This window comes from Aquarana catesbeiana, linkage group LG08 (assembly GCF_042186555.1).
Source record: "Aquarana catesbeiana isolate 2022-GZ linkage group LG08, ASM4218655v1, whole genome shotgun sequence".
NCBI classification, from domain to species: Eukaryota; Metazoa; Chordata; class Amphibia; order Anura; family Ranidae; genus Aquarana; species Aquarana catesbeiana.
In genome coordinates, this window is record NC_133331.1 from 1660262 (window position 1) to 1680593 (window position 20332).

Below are 20332 nucleotides of genomic sequence, written 5' to 3' on the forward strand. Positions count from 1 at the left end.
TCCTGTGTCCTTACACAGTAACCGTAGCCCTCATTCCCTCAGGCGCATGCAGTTTAAGGTCCCTCAGGTCTCTTCCTGTAGTTTTACCGGCAGCCAGGCACACAGTCACTCCTGTGGCTCAATGAACAGTCCGGGGGAAAGCTTTTCCGATGCTTTATTGAAAAACTTGGAGAGGAGTTGGGTAACTCCGGGATACCCTGGTAACCCTGGTAGCAAGGATACTTATCTTCCTTCTATTATTGTGAGCACAGTCCTTGGATATCTCCTTCCGATATCTTCCAGACACTTTTCTTTCCAGTGATATCAGACCAGATCCCCAGATGAAAGGCCCTCAGTCATCTCCAGACACTTTAGTCAGAGTAGGCCACACAGATAGCCTAGATGGGTCCTTGATGAACAGAAGACACTTGACACCCTCCCCAGGAAGGCAGCAGCCCTCCAGGATGGGATCTCCTCTTCTAGGATAAGAAGTTCTCTGCTCTCAGTCTCATCGTATTTATGCTCCCTCCCAGCCATCATCTGGGCACCTCTCCCCAGGGATTGGCCAGGGCTGCATACATTTTCAGCTGCTAATTAGACTCTCCCAGCCCACCATCTTCCAGAACCTTTTCAGACGGACAGGGGGAAGCAATCAACTCTGCAGCCAGTGAAACACAGAACAGACCTGACTAATCACATTCAGCTACACTGATTACAGAGAGCCTGTAACTAAAATGACCCCCCACCAATCACCTATGTAGGAGGGTGATACACAAGTAATGTAGGTGACAGGGAAACCGTCTGTCCAAGAGGACAAGAAATAAAAGGAAAGCTCTCCAAGGGGACACAGACATGAAAAACTGCCAGAGGTCTTCAAGTGGAAGACAAGTCCAAACTTAAAGGAGAAGTACGGGGGGGGCTGGTTGTACTTCTCCTGTGGGGTTCAGTTCATTCTGCTCTCCTGTGACCCGTTTCCAGCAGACAACAGGCTGAAGCCCGCTGTCGGCTGGCGTCACAGGGCCGGTCCAGGCTAGGGCAAGATCGCGACAATGAAGTCAGGATCCGCCCACATGCCTGGATGGACAACCCGGCTCAGTCTCCCAGCGAGCCACTGAGAGCCCGAGCCGGCCTCTCCCACCCCCTCCATAGCCCAGCAGTCACCAGCTCTGCGCTCAGGAAGCTGGTGTTTGATCGCTCGGTTCTCAGGGTTAGAGAAGCACAAGGAGCCAATCAGTTGTGCTGCAGTTCTGATAGAAGTAGAGAGCAGAGTGACGGAGAGCGGAACTCATCAGCCCACTGATTCTCTTTTCACTGTCCAGTCACAGGGTGGAGGTGGGGAGGAAACCTGTAAGTAAAAGTGAAACTGCAACACAGAAAGATCAGGTCTCTTTCTTAGTCTGGTGGGGCTGTGATGTGTGGCAGAGCTGTGTAAATCTCAGATCTGGATGGACAAAAATGTAAATCCTTTGGCAGGTGTTAAAACATAAATATGTATTTCATCTGTGACTGAAGTTCAGGTTAAATGTGGTAAGTACTGCAAATATTTTATTGCACCTCAATGGAAGCCCCATTATGTAGATCGGGGGTCTCCAAACTTTCTAAACAAAGGACCAGTTTACTTTCCGTCAGACTTTAGGGGGCCGCACTATGGCCAGTGGGAGTAGAAAGTGTCCCGGCATCAGTGGGGGGGTCAGTGGTCACAAAGGTCAGCTGCTTAGCTTCACACTTCCCACGGGGGGGGGGGGGGGGGGGGGGGCAAACAAGGGAGGGGGGGGGGAGCAGATCAGCTCTCTCCTCTCCCATCAGTGTGAGAGAGGGGGAGGGGGAACTGTCTGGATGACAGAGATGCTCTCAGTTCAGAGTCCTGCTGTGGAGGCACTGATGGGTCAGCAACAATAATCAGGGCACTGATAGGTGGCACTGATGGGCACTGATATGCACTGATAGGTGGCACTGATGGCTACTGACAAGCTGTACTTATAGGCACTGGTGGGTCTGCACCAATAATCAGGGCACTTATAGGTGACACTAATGGGCACTGATAGGCTGCACTGATGACCACTAATAGGTGACACTGATGGGACTGCAGCAATAATCAGGGCATTTTGGTGTTGTGGGGGGGGGAGGGGAGTGCCCACTGTTGGGTCCGTTGCGGGTATTATGCCCTAATGTTGGTGTTAGTGAAAGGAATGGGGCCCCAAGGGGCAGGAAAAGGCAAACAAAGGGCCGCAGTTCGGAGGCCACTGGTGTATACTGTATCATAGTTTACATATATGTGCTGATATGTTTCCCGGATAGAATTAGCAGCTCACCCATTGGCTGGAGTTTCTCTTTAGAAAGGTAACAATGTACTTACCTGTGAAGACGAGGAGCTGCACTGTGTGGAGGACGGTGCTCCTCTCTCTCTGACAGGTGTAAATCCCGGAATCACTTCTCTGCACTTCACTCACCTCCAGGTCACTTGTGGAATGGTTCTGTACGTTGAAGCGGTTGGAATCTGCAATTACAGATATCATCAGGTCAAAGGGGTAAAAAAAATGGGGAAAACATATAATTCTTTGTTTAGAGTAGGTGGTAGGCGGACAACAAGCCCCCGCCCCAAATCCCATCCAACCCAGTACATTGAGGATTGATTAGATCTTGTGCCCTCAGCTAATGTCTGAGGGGATCACACATAGGTGTGCGCAGCCTATTGCATGAGGGTGTGCCCCCCAAAGCTACACATGTGTGTGTAGTATATATATATATATATAAAGGTGTAGGCACATTCATCCCCCCACCAGCACAGGGATAGAGAAGCACTTCTCTTATGGCAGAGTCCATCACAGGGAAATCTTTACCATCTCCCCACCGGCACACAGAGCAATAGAGCCTTCCATGCCAACAGAGCACAATGATCACTTCTGGCTGCTATAGCTGCTGGCAGCAATCCCATGCAAAAATTTCGACAGGCTGGTTGTACTGAAGTCGATTGATGGACTGACTTCAGTACAACCAGCCTGCCTACAGATGGATTGAATCTCGGTCAGTCCCTGTTGAACTAGTTGAGATCTGATCCATCTATGGCCGGCTTAATGCACACAGGGTGATTAGGATGTGACACAGGCACACCTGGCACACCCTGTGTGCACACCTATGGCACCCCATTACCGGCAGATATTGTTCTTATCAGTTCAATAACACGTGATTTGAAGATGTTATTGTTGCTTTTCTTCATGTATGTGGATACAGGCTCCTTTTCATTTTATTGTATCAATAAAAAGTTATTGTAATTTGGGGTACTGAGATCGTCCATGTTCCCTTTGTCTCTGGGGACACAGTGGGGTTTGTCCCCAGTTTTCTATCGCAAGGATGATGGTACCCCCCATACCTTTCAACCTACCTGATTTGTTAGAGGCCCGCACTTTATTCTTCCATCTAAGCATAAGTAAAGTATTAGGACCCCTTTCATACTTGTGCAACCTGAAAGTCGCACGATTTTGCCGCCACTTGAAGCAACGCCTGTGTAATCTTGAAGGTCTAAAGACCTCAAGTCGCATCAAAGTCAGACCAAAAGAGTGCAGGGACTACTTTGAAGTCGCTACTTGAAGTCGCACAGATATAATTGGTACTCATTGGAAATCATGGGGGGGTACGTCTTGTCATGTGACTTTCCAGTCCCAAGTCGCAGGACAAGTCGCACAAGTGTGAAAGGGGGCCTAAGTTGTCTGTGGATTGATCCTTTAAAGGTGGGGCAGGAAACGGTTCTTACTTCATTCTTGTTATCCTTCACCTCTTACCTTTTAAAGCATTATTTGTGAACTTCTGGTAGGTTCTGTATCTGATGAGTAAAGATCCACCCCTTTGCCATTCAATGTTCCCCTTTGACTCCACCCCACATGGCAGATTGACCTTCTTCTTCTCTTCCGTTAATATGTACTTATTGAAATCCAGTGGTACACCTGAAAAACAAAGTACAGGTCAGTGATAGGGGTGAGATTTGGGTTTGCAGTGAATCCAACGTTCACCAAAGTTCACAAATCTTGGCCAAAAACGTTGCCGGTTGGCCTTCAGGAATAAGGAAAGCCTATAGTCCAGTGCTTAGTCTTCGCCCTTGGCCAGCTCAGCTGCAAGAGCCAATAATCTGAAGGGACGAGTAATGACATTGGCCACATGACCATATCAGATGAATGATTTTGGTAGCCTGAGGGCCCCTTTGTGTCCATGCAGCTGCAGGGTGGGGCATCGGCTGCCCACAGCTGACTGGCTCGGCACTGACTGCTTTCTTCTAGGTTCGCCAAAACATAGGCTTGTACCGAATCCAAGCCCTGACCAAAGCTCATCTCTACTTGCTTATTAGCCGCACAAATTCCCACAATTGAACAAGAACAAGATTTCCCGTCACCTCCCTCCATTAACTTTGAAAGGGTTGACCAAAAAGTCTGTCGGCTTTGAGCAAGAGTCCCTAAAACTGTTCCTGGACCCAAGCCTTGCAGAAGTTTATGGAATCCAATGCGCTTCTTTCAGCCATAGACCTTCAATGAAAGCAGGAGCTGAAGGGTGCTGATGGATGGCGCCATCACATGCGTAGTTCAAACATTTAAAATTCCCACCAGCACCAATAGGATTTCAACACTTATTCCCCATAATGGATTCCAAGCAAGAAGCGATGTGCAGTCATTGAGTTCTTGATGAAGGAGGGGTACAGGCTGTACAACAGTTACAGAAGGCTACAGAATGTTTATGGAGACGACACCATTGACAAGAGTCGCCAATGACAAGACATTGCTGATGTCATTGGTGTCACCTCTGTAACCACTCTGTAGCCTTCTGTGGGTGTCGGACAGCCTGCACCCCTCCTTCATCAAGAGCTCAATGACGGCACATTGCTTCTGCTTGGAATCCATTATTTAAATGCAGAGTTACTATAGAGGAAGAGTTACTAAAGAGGAAGAGTTACCATAGAGGAAGAGTTACCATAGAGGAAGAGTTACTAAAGAGGAAGAGTTACCATAGAGGAAGAGTTACCATAGAGGAAGAGTTACCATAGAGGAAGAGTTACCATAGAGGAAGAGTTACCATAGAGGAAGAGTTAAGATAGAGGAAGAGTTACCATAGAGGAAGAGTTAAGATAGAGGAAGAGTTACCATAGAGGAAGAGTTAAGATAGAGGAAGAGTTACCATAGAGGAAGAGTTAAGATAGAGGAAGAGTTACCATAGAGGAAGAGTTAAGATAGAGGAAGAGTTACCATAGAGGAAGAGTTACCATAGAGGAAGAGTTGCCATAGAGGAAGAGTTAAGATAGAGGAAGAGTTACCATAGAGGAAGAGTTAAGATAGAGGAAGAGTTACCATAGAGGAAGAGTTAAGATAGAGGAAGAGTTACCATAGAGGAAGAGTTAAGATAGAGGAAGAGTTGCCATAGAGGAAGAGTTTCTATAGAGGAAGCGTTAAGATAGAGGAAGAGTTGCCATAGAACAGCGATTCTCAACCTGGGGGTCGCGACCCCCTGGGGGGTCAATTGCCGATTTGCCAGGGGGTCGCGAATGCTGGCCGAGACGGACCCGAAGTTACCATGTTATGCCAGAGTCTGTCCGTCTCGGCCAGCGAGATGTCACTTCTGGGAGAGGAGAGACCGCACGGAAGTGACATTCCGTCAGCGCCATCTTGGTACTCTCGTCCGCAGTGAGGCTACACTTAGAAGTCGGCAAGCGGACATCTTTTTACACCCACCGAAGTCCGCTTGCTGAGGACGAGTCTACCAAGATGGCGGCGACGAAACGAAACACAGACAGCTTGCTGATTCTGACAGAACACCAGCGATTTGGTAAGTCAGAGATAGCATTTTTGTACATCAATTGCCCCCACTGTGCCATCAAACGCACCAACTGTGCCATCAAATGCCACCACTGTGCCATCAAATGCCGCCACTGTGCCCATCAATTGCCGCCACTGTGCCCATCAATGGCCACCACTGTGCCATCAAATGCTGCCCCCATAGGAGATAAAGTGTAGCGCTATGAACCATGAGATTGACCATTAAATTAATAATGGAAAATGAATCAAATAAACATAAAATATTCGTCCTGAATGTGCCCAACAAGAAAAAAAGAACGTTTAGGTTTATATAGATGCAAAAAAAAAAATGATATAATAAATGACTCTAATATCAAAATTCACTAAAAAATAAATACATATAAAAAACAAAGTGATGTGAAAATATAACACTCTGTGAACACAAAGTAAATCGTGCTAAAGTCCAAAAGATGTCAGCAAATGTGAAAAAGGAGTCCAGAGATTAAAGAGGATGATCCCACAAATCCAGAAGCCATTGGCCAGACATGATTTGGAAAGAAGTTGGAATAGTGAGTAAGCCGTCACCAACATTCATAAGGAGGCTTACCAGATGTCGATGACTTGGGAAGGCGTATGCCGCCCAAGTCGTAAAGGCTTTAACCAACTGATTGGAAAGGTGCGCCTGCTTACACGGCCATGGTAACTTGATGGAAACATTTCACGAGCAGCAGCTTATAGGAAGTGCTCCAAATAGGGGTTCAGATCTGATGTTTCACACACCATGCAAAAATAAATCAATTGCTCGCATAGCGTGATACCGTATGTATAAACATTTATTATAGTAAAAAAATATAACTCACATGATACCAATCATCAAAAAGCATGTAGAAACAGCAAGCGGTATGTAGGTAGGTCTACCCGACGCGTTTCAGCTACTAAGCCATCATCTGGGGTCAACATACTACATACGGTATCACGCTATGCGAGCAATTGATTTATTTTTGCATGGTGTGTGAAATATCAGATCTGAACCCCTATTTGGAGCACTTCCTATAAGCTGCTGCTCGTTTCATCCACAAGTACTATGAGGGAACTTACCTGATATAACTTTGCTGATATTTCAGCTAAATTTCCGATATTTTGGCACAATTTTGCCAATGGGATGAATAATGTACAATTGATGTCCATGAAGAAGGAGAAATGAAGGTGGTTTAAAAAATGCAACTGACACCCCCACCCAGCTTCCTACTTACCTCTACTGCAGAGCCTCACACTGAGACCTCAGAACCTTCTATGGAGTCATCTGAGACATTGGAGCTGGATCTCCGCCTGGTCCTATACAAGGCTATGAGCTCCACAGGTATGGCCAACACCAAAGAGAAGTTCTGCCCATGAGGAAGTGTATCTTACATGGGATTCAGCTCTGTGACACCAGTAAGATGCTGGGGTGTGGGGGGAGGGGTGTGTGTGTGTGTGGGGGGGGGCTAGAGGATCTTTTGTTTAGAGTGGCTGTAATATGCTTTAAATGGCTCCTCGTTTTTCATGTGTTCTTAGTGCTTTTCTACTTATTATTTTGGCAATTTTGTTGCTTTTTTTTGAGGTTTTACAGACAACAGGAAAATGAAAGTGTGAAAGTAGCAAATTTAAAAATGTCTTGAAAAATGTATAACACTGGGCACATGCTTGTCTCTTTCCATTTCTAAGGTTGTTATTTGTGCATCATTCCAGACATGCTGGTTGGGTAATTGTATTGCTGATGTATCAATTGTAATTGATAAATCAGCCGCCGAAAATCATCAGCAGAAAAAAGGGTTATCAACGCTTTGCCGATAGAAAAAAAAGGTGCCAATAATGCCATGCTACGTCCTATAGACTTCAATGCAAAATTATGTCCCATAGACTATAATGCAAAGTCACATCCCATAGACTTTAATGCAAAAACGCCCCCTAGTGACTTCAATGCAAAGTCGAGTCCCTTAGATTTCAATGCAAGAACATCCCTAGTGATTTCAATGCAAAGTCACATCCTATAGACTTCAATGCAAAATGGTGCCCCATAGACTTCAATGCAAAAACGCCCCCTAGTGACTTCAATGCAAAGTCACGTCCTATAGACTTCAATGCAAAGTCGCGTAACATAGACTTCAATGCAAGAACGCCCCCTAGTGACTTCAATGCAAAGTAGCGTCCCATAGACTTCAATGCAAAGTCACGTCCCATAGACTTCAATGCAAAGTTGCATCCCATGGACTTCAATGCAAAGCCTTCCCCTAGTGACTCAATGCAAAGTCGTCCCCTAGTGACTCCCATAGATTTCAATGCAAAAATGTCCCTTAGTGACTTCAATGCAAAGTCACGACCCATAGACTTCAATGCAAAGTCACGACCCATAGACTTCAATGCCAAGTCATGTCCCATAGACTTCAATGCAAAAATGCCCCCTAGTAACTTCAATGCAAAAACGCCTCCTAGTGACTTCAATGCAAAATCACATCCCATATACTTCAATGCAAAAACGCCCCCTAGTGACTTCAATGCAAAAATGCCTCCTAGTGACTTCAATGCAAAAACGCCCCCTAGTGACTTCAATACAAAATCGTGTCTCATTTAATTAATGCAAAATCACGTCCCATTGACTTCAATGCAAAATCACGTCCCATAGACTTCAATGCAAAGTTGCATCCCATGGACTTCAATGCAAAGCCTTCCCCTAGTGACTCAATGCAAAGTCGTCCCCTAGTGACTCCCATAGATTTCAATGCAAAAATGTCCCTTAGTGACTTCAATGCAAAGTCACGACCCATAGACTTCAATGCCAAGTCACGTCCCATAGACTTCAATGCAAAAATGCCCCCTAGTAACTTCAATGCAAAAACGCCTCCTAGTGACTTCAATGCAAAATCACATCCTATAGACGTCAATGCAAAAACGCCCCCTAGTGACTTCAATACAAAATCGTGTCTCATTAACTTTAATGCAAAATCACGTCCCATTGACTTCAATGCAAAAACGCCCCCTAGTGACTTCAATACAAAATCGTGTCTCATTAACTTTAATGCAAAATCACGTCCCATTGACTTCAATGCAAAAACGCCTCCTAGTGACTTCAATACAAAATCACATCCTATAGACGTCAATGCAAAAACGCCCCCTAGTGACTTCAATACAAAATCGTGTCTCATTAACTTTAATGCAAAATCACGTCCCATTGACTTCAATGCAAAATCACATCCCATTGACTTCAATGCAAAAAACACCAGTCACATTAATTAAATTAAAAGAAACATTTTTAAAAGCTGTCCGATTTGGTTTTCGACAAAGTGCATGATGAATTTTTCGGTTTCGGGATTTCGGTGCACCACTAGCTCATTGGCTTCTGTCTATATTGGCCCCAGTATGTGTATTAGAGATCTTAGATTGTAAGCTCCTTGGGGGCGGGGACTGGTGTGAATGTACAATGTGTATATATAAAGCGCTGTGTAAATTGGTAGCTCTATATAAATACCTGTAATAATAAATAATAATACACCAAAATAAATAAATACACAAGAAGATAAAACATTTTCTTTAATGTTTACTTATATTTTTTGGGCATTCATTTTTTTTTTTTCTTGTACATCAATCGTAACCCAACCAGTGCCAATTATTACCTAATAATTACCTATTACATGTGACAATGCTTTGCTCCTTCCCTTCATCTTCCAAACTTTGAAAAGCTAATTTTTGTTTTAAAGCCGATTAAGCTCGCAGTTTAATTGAGGTAAATACATTCCAGATGCATAAAAATTGGTGCGTAAAGTCTTCCAGTTTGTTTCCAACAACAGCAACAAGAGTAGAAAGGCCTGTCCTCTGCCAGACTGCTGCAGAGAAGGAACCTTGCTGTGGAAGCAGAGGTCTCTCTGCAGAGATCTGACACTCATGGAGTCAGAGGGGACAATGAGTTTTGCTGATTGCGGAGTTATAGGGGGGACTCAGCATGGGGTCTGTTGGACGGGAAGTGAAGAGAAGGGACATAAAGAACCAAAAAAAAAAAAAGGGTTTCAACCATTTCCTGCTCCTTGTGAAGAAAGCTTCTGAATATAAAATGTATAAACTCACATTTGTGGAAGTAGAGGAGGAATATGATGAGTCGGTGTAGATTCTTCATCCTGGGAATTCGGAGTCCTCTTGGCTTTCAGTCTCCGGTGACTTGGAAGGTCTGTGGAGGACAAAGTAGAGTTTGTTGGAAGCCACCAATGGTTTATAATATCAAATATTTCTGGAGTTTTACTGCTAAAAAAAGCCATTTGTCCTGTTGGAAGTCATCTTGGAATGTTAGTAAAGTGAGTTCCGGGTTTGTGCAACTGAAGAGCGCTTATCGGAACCTTCACCCAGAGAAAGGGATTCATGCAGACCCCCTGGTGGTGGGGTATGGGAACAGGAGAGCTTCGCTGCAGACCCCCCCGGTGATGGGAAGATTAAAGTGCCCAATTGCCTCGCCTGCAAATCTGGGTATCAAAAGGGCCGGCTGTTACTGGAAGTTCACCCGAGCCAAGGCAGGGGTTCATAGCCTAATGCTGCCCCCTTGTGGAGGAGAAGAACATACTTCCTGGAAGATGTTCGGGGGAATAACATCAATCCTGGAGATTAGGAAGAACAGCCCCTTGTAGCTTCTCATAGGACCACACGGGCGGGCAGAGGGTGTTTGTGTGGGTTGTGTCTGAGTGAGCTTTAAATAGTGAAGGCAAATGATGAGGCTTCTTCTTTCCCAACTGTGCCGAGAGACACCGGAGGAGGAGGACCTTATAATGTATCATGGATACTCGCTTGTGTTATATTCTCTGTGGTGTTCTTTTAGTGATTTATGTTGGTATTTCTGATTTCTTTGTAAATAAATTAGATCTTTGCTTCTCTGAGCTTCGTGTTTATTTCTATAGCTAACATTATTATTATTATTATATCACCACCATTGACCTCATCAGAGCTCTGATAGACGAGCCAACTATAGGAATAGACAAGATCATTCATATCTATAATAAAAAATAAAAATAAAAGTGCAGCGCTAAAACAATAATGTGAAAATAAACCATAAAAATATGTGAAATAAGAGCCAGCGCATCAAGAGTGACTAAAAGTGATAGCCCGTCAAACATTAACACAGCAATAAATAAATAAAAAAATTTAAGTAAAAATAATATTTGTTGAGGTAATGATGAAAACAAGTCTCACATGGAAGACTAAAGCAAATATCTCAAAATATGAAAAAACTTTAAAAACACAAGAAATATTCAAATTAAAGAATATAAAATAAAAAAATGTGTAGAATTGCAGTAAAATATCAACCACAAGAAGGGAAAATGAATCCCAAAAATTGTGCAAATAAGTCCCAATAACAAATAGTGCAAAGATTTCCAAGTTGAGCAATCCATATACAATGTGAATTAAATCCAAAGGAAACGTGGAAAGGTAAGTCCAACATCCAAGGTAGTTCACACCCAAGTGAGATATGAGGCTCCTTACCAGCTAGGGATGACCACCATAACAGCGGTCTCGCCAGGCATTTGGGAGATATCAGGTCTCCCACCAACCTATGCCGACATCCACAGTTGAAATCGTGGTACTCAGAAAACAAAAGCAAGAAATGCTCCCATAGTGGAATAATTCAAAGTATGTATTTAATAAGCTATTTAGATTGCACTTACAAAAATATCCATCCGTTAAGAGCGTAATCGTATGTCAAGGTATGAATCGCGGCGTCTCCACGAACTTCCTCCCGCTTACTAAGTGTATCCCATCAGTCACCAAGGAAAAAGTGTCAGCATCACAGGCTCCACCCTACGTGTTTCGTCACGATAGGACGTCGTCTGGGGATTGACCAAGTGACACAGTCATCCCGTTAAGGGTTTAAATAATCCTGCGATGCCATATTGATTACTGGCTACTCGGGTTAAAGCAGATGGGAACGAGAAGGCGCCGCCATATTAACTGCTGGCCGCCTATGTAAACTAAATAGACAAATAAAGACGGGCGAAAAATCAAATTAGAATTCTCGCCATCTAGTGGCCAAAAAATATACCACTAGTAAGCCAATGGGTCACAAACACCAGCAAGCAGAAAGTCCATGGAAGCATCGCTAAACATTGAATAATAATCTCTAGACCTTGTATACAATCAATTAAGATAAATTATACTGTAATTAAAATCAAAAAGCAATTAAAAATAAAAAATGACAAAAAACGAATAAGATTATAACATTGTAAAAAATATTCAAAATTGAAGTAAATAATAAAACATAAAAAGTTTAAGAGTTATTTATAAAACAATTTATGTCCCAGTCAACATTGAGGCCTAGGGGTACATAGGTTTTCATAACAAAGATCCATTTCGTTTCGAGCCTAGAAATGGCTCTCACTTTATTAACGCCCCTCCAATGAGGTTGGAGTTTATCCAAAGCAACAAACAAGGTCCCTTTGATCTGTTTATTATGGTGTTTCGCGTAGTGTCTGGATAAATTGTGTTTACTAAAACCACGCTTAGTGTTCCCTACATGCTCTGACACATGTACATGCAGGGCTCTCTTAGTACGCCCTATGTATTGTTTGGAGCATGGACACTGTATCATATAAACCACACACTCCGTAGAGCATGTAATAAATGACTCTATGTTATATAGTTTGTTGGTTTGGGTTGATTGGAAGGATTCGCACCTGCGTCCTCTAAAGGAATTGATTTGGCAGATATCACATCTTCTGCAGGGATAAAAACCCTTCATAGTTTGGAAGAAGGAAATGGTTTTAGGGGGGTTAACCACGTTAGGAGCTGTCTTGTGGCGTAAAGCATATTAAAGCGCGTTTTCCCATTGAAGTCAATGGAAACGAAAATAATTTGTTCCGCATTGACTTCAATGGGGTGCAATACCGCATGCGGCCAGAGGTGGAGGGGGGCGCCAGAGAGCCTTGGAAACGGACGAAAAGGCCCGAGGACACTATGGCTGACCTTGGAAAGACTTCCTACCCGAGATTTGCCAAGGTCATCGGTCCATGGTAACTCTGGAGGAGCTGCAGAGATCCACAGCTCAGGTGGGAGAATCTGTCCACAGGACAACTATTAGTCGTGTTCTCCACAAATCTGCCCTTTATGGAAGAGTGACAAGAAGAAAGACATTGGTGAAAGAAAGTCATAAGAAGTCCTGTTTGTAGTTTGTGAGAAGCCATGTGGAGGACACAGCAAACATGTGGAAGAAGGTGATCTGGTCAGATGAGACCAAAATTCTACTTTATGGCCTAAAAGCAAAACACTATGTGTGGGGGAAACTAACACCGCACATCACCCTGAACACACCATCCCCACCGTGAAACATGGTGGTGGCAGCATCATGTGGTGGGGATGCTTTTCTTCAGCAGGGACAGGGAAGCTGGTCAGAGTTGATGGGAAGATGGATGGAGACAAATACAGGACAATCTTAGAAGAAAACCTGTTAGAGTCTACAAAAGACTTGAGAGTGGGGCGGAGGTTCACCTTCCAGCAGGACAACGACCCGAAACATCCAGCCAGAGCTACAATGGAATGGTTTAGATCAAAGCATATTCATGTGTTAGAATGGCCCAGTCACAGTCCAGACCTAAATCACATTGAGAATCTGTGGCAAGACTTGAAAATTGCTGTTCACAGACGTTCTCCATCCAATCTGACAGAGCTTGAGATATTTTACAAAGAAGAATGGGCAGAAATGTCCTCTCTAGATGTGCAAAGCTGGTAGAGACATCCCCAAAAAGACTTGTAGAGAAAGGGGGTTCTACAAAGTATTGACTCCGGGGGGCGCCATACAAATGCCCCTCCCCCACACTTTTCACATATTTATTTGTATCATTTATCATTTTCCTTCCACTTCACAATTATGTGACACTTTGGGGTTGATTTACTAAAGGCCAATAGACTGTGCACCTTGGAAAGTACAATTGCTCCAGATGTTAGTAAATGAGGTAAAGCTTCATTTTGCAAAGAATACCCAATCACATGCAAGTAAAATAAAAAAAAAAACAGCATTCTTGCTTGCACATGATTGGTTGATGAAAGTCAGGAGAGCTTCTGCTCATTTACTAAACTCTCGAGCAACTGCACTTTCCAAAGTGCACAGTCTTTTTGCCTTTAGTAAATCAACCACTTTGTGTTGGTCTATCACATAAAATCCCAATAAAATACATTTATGTTTTTGGTTGTAACAAAATGTGGGGGTTTTCAGGGGGTATGAATACTTTTTCCAGGCTCTGTAGATGGTTATACATGGAGGACACTCACCATGTACATATTTTCCACCACTGAAGAACATTCATGTTAGGAAGTTTTGCTCGGGGCTGATATCTGTGATAAGCATTGATTTGATCGGTCTGTACACACCCTGCGCCTCTATAGACAGAGCTGGAGAACGGGGGGGTCTGAAGTGGTTTTGTGGGTGCCTCCCTCCCCCGTCTTCCGCTCTTTGGCAGAACACACAGGGGAGAAACCATCTAGCATTTCCTGTTGTTGTGAGGGGAACCAAAAAGAGAAAAAAGGCGAAGGAGAGTCTTACAATAGAAGTTTAGGTACAAATTGCAAAACGCAGTATAAGGTATATAGAGCAGGGGGTATAATAGAGAGTGGGGGGTATAATAGAGAGTGGGGGGTATAATAGAGAGTGGGGGGTATAATAGGGAGTGGGGGGTATAATAGAGATGGGGGGGTATAATAGAGAGCGGGGGGTATAATAGAGAGCGGGGGGTATAATAGAGAGTGGGGGGTATAATAGAGAGTGAGGGGTATAATAGAGATGGGGGGGGTATAATAGAGAGTGGGGGGTATAATAGAGAGTGGGGGGTATAATAGAGATGGGGGGGGTATAATAGAGAGTGGGGGGTATAATAGAGAGTGGGGGGTATAATAGAGATGGGGGGGTATAATAGAGAGTGGGGGGTATAATAGAGAGTGGGGGGTATAATAGAGAGTGGGGGGTATAATAGAGATCGGGGGTATAATAGAGAGTAGGGGCATAATAGAGATCGGGGGATATAATAGAGAGTGGGGGGGATAATAGAGAGCGGGGGTATAATAGAGAGTGGGGGGTATAATAGAGATGGGGGGGTATAATAGAGAGTGGGAGGTATAATAGAGAGCGGGGGGTATAATAGAGAGTGGGGGGGTATAATAGAGAGTGGGGGGTATAATAGAGAGCGGGGGTATAATAGAGAGCGGGGGGTATAATAGAGAGTGGGGGGTATAATAGAGAGCGAGGGGTATAATAGAGAGTGGGGGGTATAATAGAGAGTGGGGGGCATAATAGAGATCGGGGGTATAATAGAGAGTAGGGGGAATATAAAAAAGAGTGGGGGTGTAATAGAGAGAGTCCCTATGAGTATCACCCTAGTTTAAATGACCCCATCAGAGTGCCCCTTATATCAGATGTCTCCATCAGTATTTCCCCCATACTTTAGATGTCCCCCTTACATCAACTGTCTGCATAAAACTGGCTGAGGGATCAGTGGATAGTGGGGGGGGGCATGACTAAAATCTAGGGGGGCACAGCCCATCCCAGCACCCCTCTTGATCCTGGCCCTTGTGACCAGTGATGCCCCCCTTACAGTGGTGGTTAGATGCAACTCTTCCAGGTAGATAAAAAGAACATTGGTGCAATGCGCTGGCCATGCCAAGTGGTGTTGGCCATAGACCATTGTGGCCAGCCATATTAGGTGAATGATGTCACCCTTTGTATACTTTTAGCTGTGGGGTTGGGAAATCTCTAATCCACAACTCATTGGCCCAGCAATACAGCTAATGTCCAAGTTCATCCCTGGTCTGCAGAAACCCCAAATCCCAGCAATTGGATGTTCATGGTGGATCTCCATTCTAACAGGCAAAGTAAACCTCTCTGTGTACCAGAAAAAGGGTCATTTAGAACTTTTGGCATTTCAATGCCCAAAAGAACCACATTTTTGGATCACTGTAGTCCAAATCATAAAAGATCTCTCAGCAATTGCTGTAGGCTCTTGCCCTGTGCCCATACCATGGGGGGGTACAGAAGGAGCGCCCCCTCTCCATCTATTCATATACTTTTCAGGCACATAGAAGAAGGCTTGTAGAGGGGTGTAGATCTGTACATAGATCTGTGTATGTGTGGGTGGATGAAGACCTTTCTCTAGAGATGTTCGGAGGGCTTGTGGTGGGTTCCTGGTAGGTTTGATCTTCACCAGAGATATATTCTGATTTACCAGCCGCTTCCGAATACACATATACTGCTCACATCCCCCCTCCTGACACAAGATCCCTCACCGCACGCACCGCAGTATATATATATATATATATACATATACACACAAACATAACAACAACCTACTAGCATTAGAATCCATAGTTTATGAAAATTATTCTGTAGCAAAGAAGACATAGGACCTAATAGACTATTGTTGGTTCCCCCAAATACGTGGCACAGAGAAGACTAACTTTTGTGGATGGTTTACATAACAGTTCAGTCTGTAAGGTGTGAAATAAGAAATGTGACTGATGCCGCAATTTAGAAAAAAATATCAAGTGTTCCACATCCACAAGCAAGGTGTTTGGCTTTGGGGGGGGGGGGGGGGGTCATGGCGGGGTACATTTTTTTCTGTAGTTGTGGCATCTGTATAAGCCCATATGGCTGCCTTTGTAGCTTTTTAAAAAAAGCAGAAACAGGACTATCTGGTTGGGCCATGTAGTCATAGGATGTAAGCAATGAAGCTGGCAGTGCTGGGCTTTCTTATTATTAAGCCTAGCATGCATTGGAAACCAAGCATCATCAATGAACTGCATGTTAAAGCAAAATTAAACCGAAAAAGAATAAAAAATGCTGACAGGTACCATTTTTTATTCTAGAAAACAATATTAGTCTCTTCTGTCATAAACCCTTCTCCCGTCCTGTCATTGTGTACATTCAGTTGTGCATTGAAGGGTATTTAAGCTCCAACCTTTATTGTGGCCGGTATTATGTCTTGTTGTCAGCTACTTGAGATCTAAGAGTGCTATAATACCGGGCCTGTTTGTTTGCCAACCCCGATTGACCTGACTATTCTCATGCTTGACAACCGCCAAGACCCCTTCCTGGACCTGACTACTCTCTCCCCTTCCCTGACTCCTGCCTGGACCTGACTACTCTCTCCCCTTCATCAACCCCTTCCTGGACCTGACTACGATCTCCCCTTCCATGACTCCTGCCTGGACCTGACTACTCTCTCCCCTTCCCTGACTCCTGCCTGGACCTGACTACTCTCTCCCCTTCCCTGACTCCTGCCTGGACCTGACTACTCTCTCCCCTTCCTCAACCCCTTCATGGACCTGACTACTCTCTCCCCTTCCCTGACTCCTGCCTGGACCTGACTACTCTCTCCCCTTCCCTGACTCCTGCCTGGACCTGACTACTCTCTCCCCTTCCCTGACTCCTGCCTGGACCTGACTACTCTCTCCCCTTCCCTGACTCCTGCCTGGACCTGACTACTCTCTCCCCTTCCCTGACTCCTGCCTGGACCTGACTACTCTCTCCCCTTCCCTGACTCCTGCCTGGACCTGACTACTCTCTCCCCTTCATCAACCCCTTCCTGGACCTGACTACGATCTCCCCTTCCATGACTCCTGCCTGGACCTGACTACTCTCTCCCCTTCCCTGACTCCTGCCTGGACCTGACTACTCTCTCCCCTTCCCTGACTCCTGCCTGGACCTGACTACTCTCTCCCCTTCCTCAACCCCTTCATGGACCTGACTACTCTCTCCACTTCCCTGACTCCTGCCTGGACCTGACTACTCTCTCCCCTTCCCTGACTCCTGCCTGGACCTGACTACTCTCTCCCCTTCCCTGACTCCTGCCTGGACCTGACTACTCTCTCCCCTTCCCTGACTCCTGCCTGGACCTGACTATTCTCTCGCCTGTCACCTACCAAGACCTTTGCCTGGACTTGACTACTCTCTTGCTTACCACCAGTCAAGAATCCTAGGAGTGACTCGCAATGGAAGGACGCTTTGTCTTTTTTAAAAAAAGCAGAAACCGGACTATCTGGTTGGGCCATGTAGTCATAGGATGTAAGCAATGAAGCTGGCAGTGCTGGGCTTTCTTATTATTAAGCCTAGCATGCATTGGAAACCAAGCATCATTGATGAACTGCCTGGACCCGATTACTCTCTTGCCTGCCATCTGCCAAGACCTTTGCCTGGACCTGACTTCTCCCTTACCTGCTGTGACCCCTGCTTGGACCTGACTACTTTCTTGGATGCTGCCTGTCTTGACCCTAGCCCAAGACATCTTGTCTGCAGCCCTGTGAACAGTCTCTACACTGTAGACTTTCAATTCCGGCCACCCCCCTTGAGGGCCAAAACCTGGTGGCAGTTTGCAACAAAGGAAACCAGCCTCACTAGTATATATATGTATATATACACATAAACACACCACAACAACCTACTGACATCCCATATTAGGTGAATGATGTCAACCTTTGTATACTTGCAGCTGTGGGGTTGGGAAATCTCTCATCCACAACTCATTGGCCCAGCAATACAGCTAACGTCCAAGTTCATCCCTGGTCTGCAGAAACCCCAAATCGCAGCAATTGGATGTTGATGGTGGATCTCCATTCTATCAGGCAAAGTAAACCTCTCTGTGTACCTGAAAAAGGGTCATTTAGAACTTTTGGCATTTCACTGCCCAAAAGAACCAAATTTTTGGATGGCTATAGTCCAAATCATAAAAGATCTCTCAGCAATTGCTGTAGTCTCCTGCCCTGTGCCCATACCATGGGGGGTACAGAAGGAGCGCCCCCTCTCCATCTATTCATATACTTTTCAGGCACATAGAAGAAGGCTTGTAGAGGGGTGTAGATCTGTACATAGATCTGTGTATGTGTGGGTGGATGTATACCTTTCTCTAGAGATGTTCAGAGGGCTTGTGGTGGGCTCCTGGTAGGTTTGATCTTCACCAGAGATATATTCTGATTTACCAGCCGCTTCCGAATACACATATACTGCTCACATCCCCCCTCCTGACACAAGATCCCTCACCGCACGCACCGCAGTATATATATATATACACACATATAAACACCACAACAACCTACTAACATCAGAATTCATAGTTTTTGAAACTTATTCTGTGGCAAAGAAGACATAGGACCTAATAGACTATTGTTTGTGCCCCAAATATTTGGCGCAGAGAAACCTAACTTTTCTGGACGCTTTACATAACAGTTCTGTTTCTAAGGTGTGAAATAAGAAATGCAACTAGTGTGACATTTTAGAATTTTTTTTCAAGTGCTCCACAAGCAAGGTGTTTGGCTTGTGCTTGCAACATGGGCCCATTCACCCCCTTGGGGTGGGGGTGGGGGGGGGTAGTTTAGAACTTTTGGCATCTTTCTGCCCAAAAGAACCACATTTTTGGATCACTGTAGTCCTAATCATAAAAGATCTCTCAGCAATTGCTGTAGGCTCCTGCCCTGTGCCCATACCATGGGGGGGTACAGAAGGAGCGCCCCCTCTCCATCTATTCATATACTTTTCAGGCACATAGAAGAAGGCTTGTAGAGGGGTGTAGATCTGTACATAGATCTGTGTATGTGTGGGTGGATGAAGACCTTTCTCTAGAGATGTTCGGAGGGCTTGTGGTGGGCTCCTGGTAGGTTTGATCTTCACCAGAGATATATTCTGATTTACCAGCCGCTTCCGAATACACATATACTGCTCACATCCCCCCTCGTGACACAAGACCCCTCACCGCACGCACCGCAGTATATATATATATATATACACACAAACATAACAACAACCTACTAGCATTAGAATCCATAGTTTATGAAAATTATTCTGTAGCAAAGAAGACATAGGACCTAATAGACTATTGTTGGTTCCCCCAAATACGTGGCACAGAGAAGACTAACTTTTGTGGATGGTTTACATAACAGTTCAGTCTGTAAGGTGTGAAATAAGAAATGTGACTGATGCCGCAATTTAGAAAAAAATATCAAGTGTTCCACATCCACAAGCAAGGTGTTTGGCTTTGGGGGGGGGGGGGGGGGGTTGAGAGGGTCATGGCGGGGTACATTTTTTTCTGTAGTTGTGGCATCTATATAAGCCCATATGGCTCCCTTTGTAGTTTAAGGGAATGGGTGGGGACCAGGGTTCATGTGCCGAGCCCCTCCCCCCCCCCCCCCCAGACTGCACATGTAAACAAGTCCTAGGAGTGACTCGCAATGGAAGGATGCTTTGTCTTTTTAAAAAAAAGCAGAAACAGGACTATCTGGTTGGGCCATGTAGTCATAAGATGTAAGCAATGAAGCTGGCAGTGCTGGGCTTTCTTATTATTAAGCCTAGCATGCATTGGAAACCAAGCATCATCGATGAACTGCATGTTAAAGCAAAATTAAACCTAAAAAGAATAAAAAATGCTGACAGGTACTATTTTTTATTTCAGAAAGACCCTATTAGTCTCTTCTGTCATAAACCCTTCTCCTGTCCTGTCATTGGGTACATTCAGTTGTGCATTGGAGGGTATTTAAGCTCCAACCTTTATTGTAGCCGGTATTATGTCTTGTTGTCAGCTACTTGAGAACTAAGA

General features: G+C 44.7%; 1 protein-coding gene across 1 annotated transcript in view; it reads right to left on the reverse strand.

Annotated features, from left to right (window-relative positions):
• LOC141105520 (uncharacterized) overlaps positions 1–20332 on the reverse strand; it is a 58385-nt gene that overhangs the window by 19725 nt on the left and 18328 nt on the right. The window contains exons 2-4 of the mRNA XM_073595381.1: positions 9852–9951; positions 3759–3920; positions 2336–2476 (exon numbers count right to left, since the gene is read on the reverse strand). Of these exons, the coding sequence (XP_073451482.1) occupies positions 2336–2476; positions 3759–3920; positions 9852–9900 (352 nt within the window). The 5' untranslated portion in view covers positions 9901–9951. The remainder of the gene's footprint in view (positions 1–2335; positions 2477–3758; positions 3921–9851; positions 9952–20332) is intronic.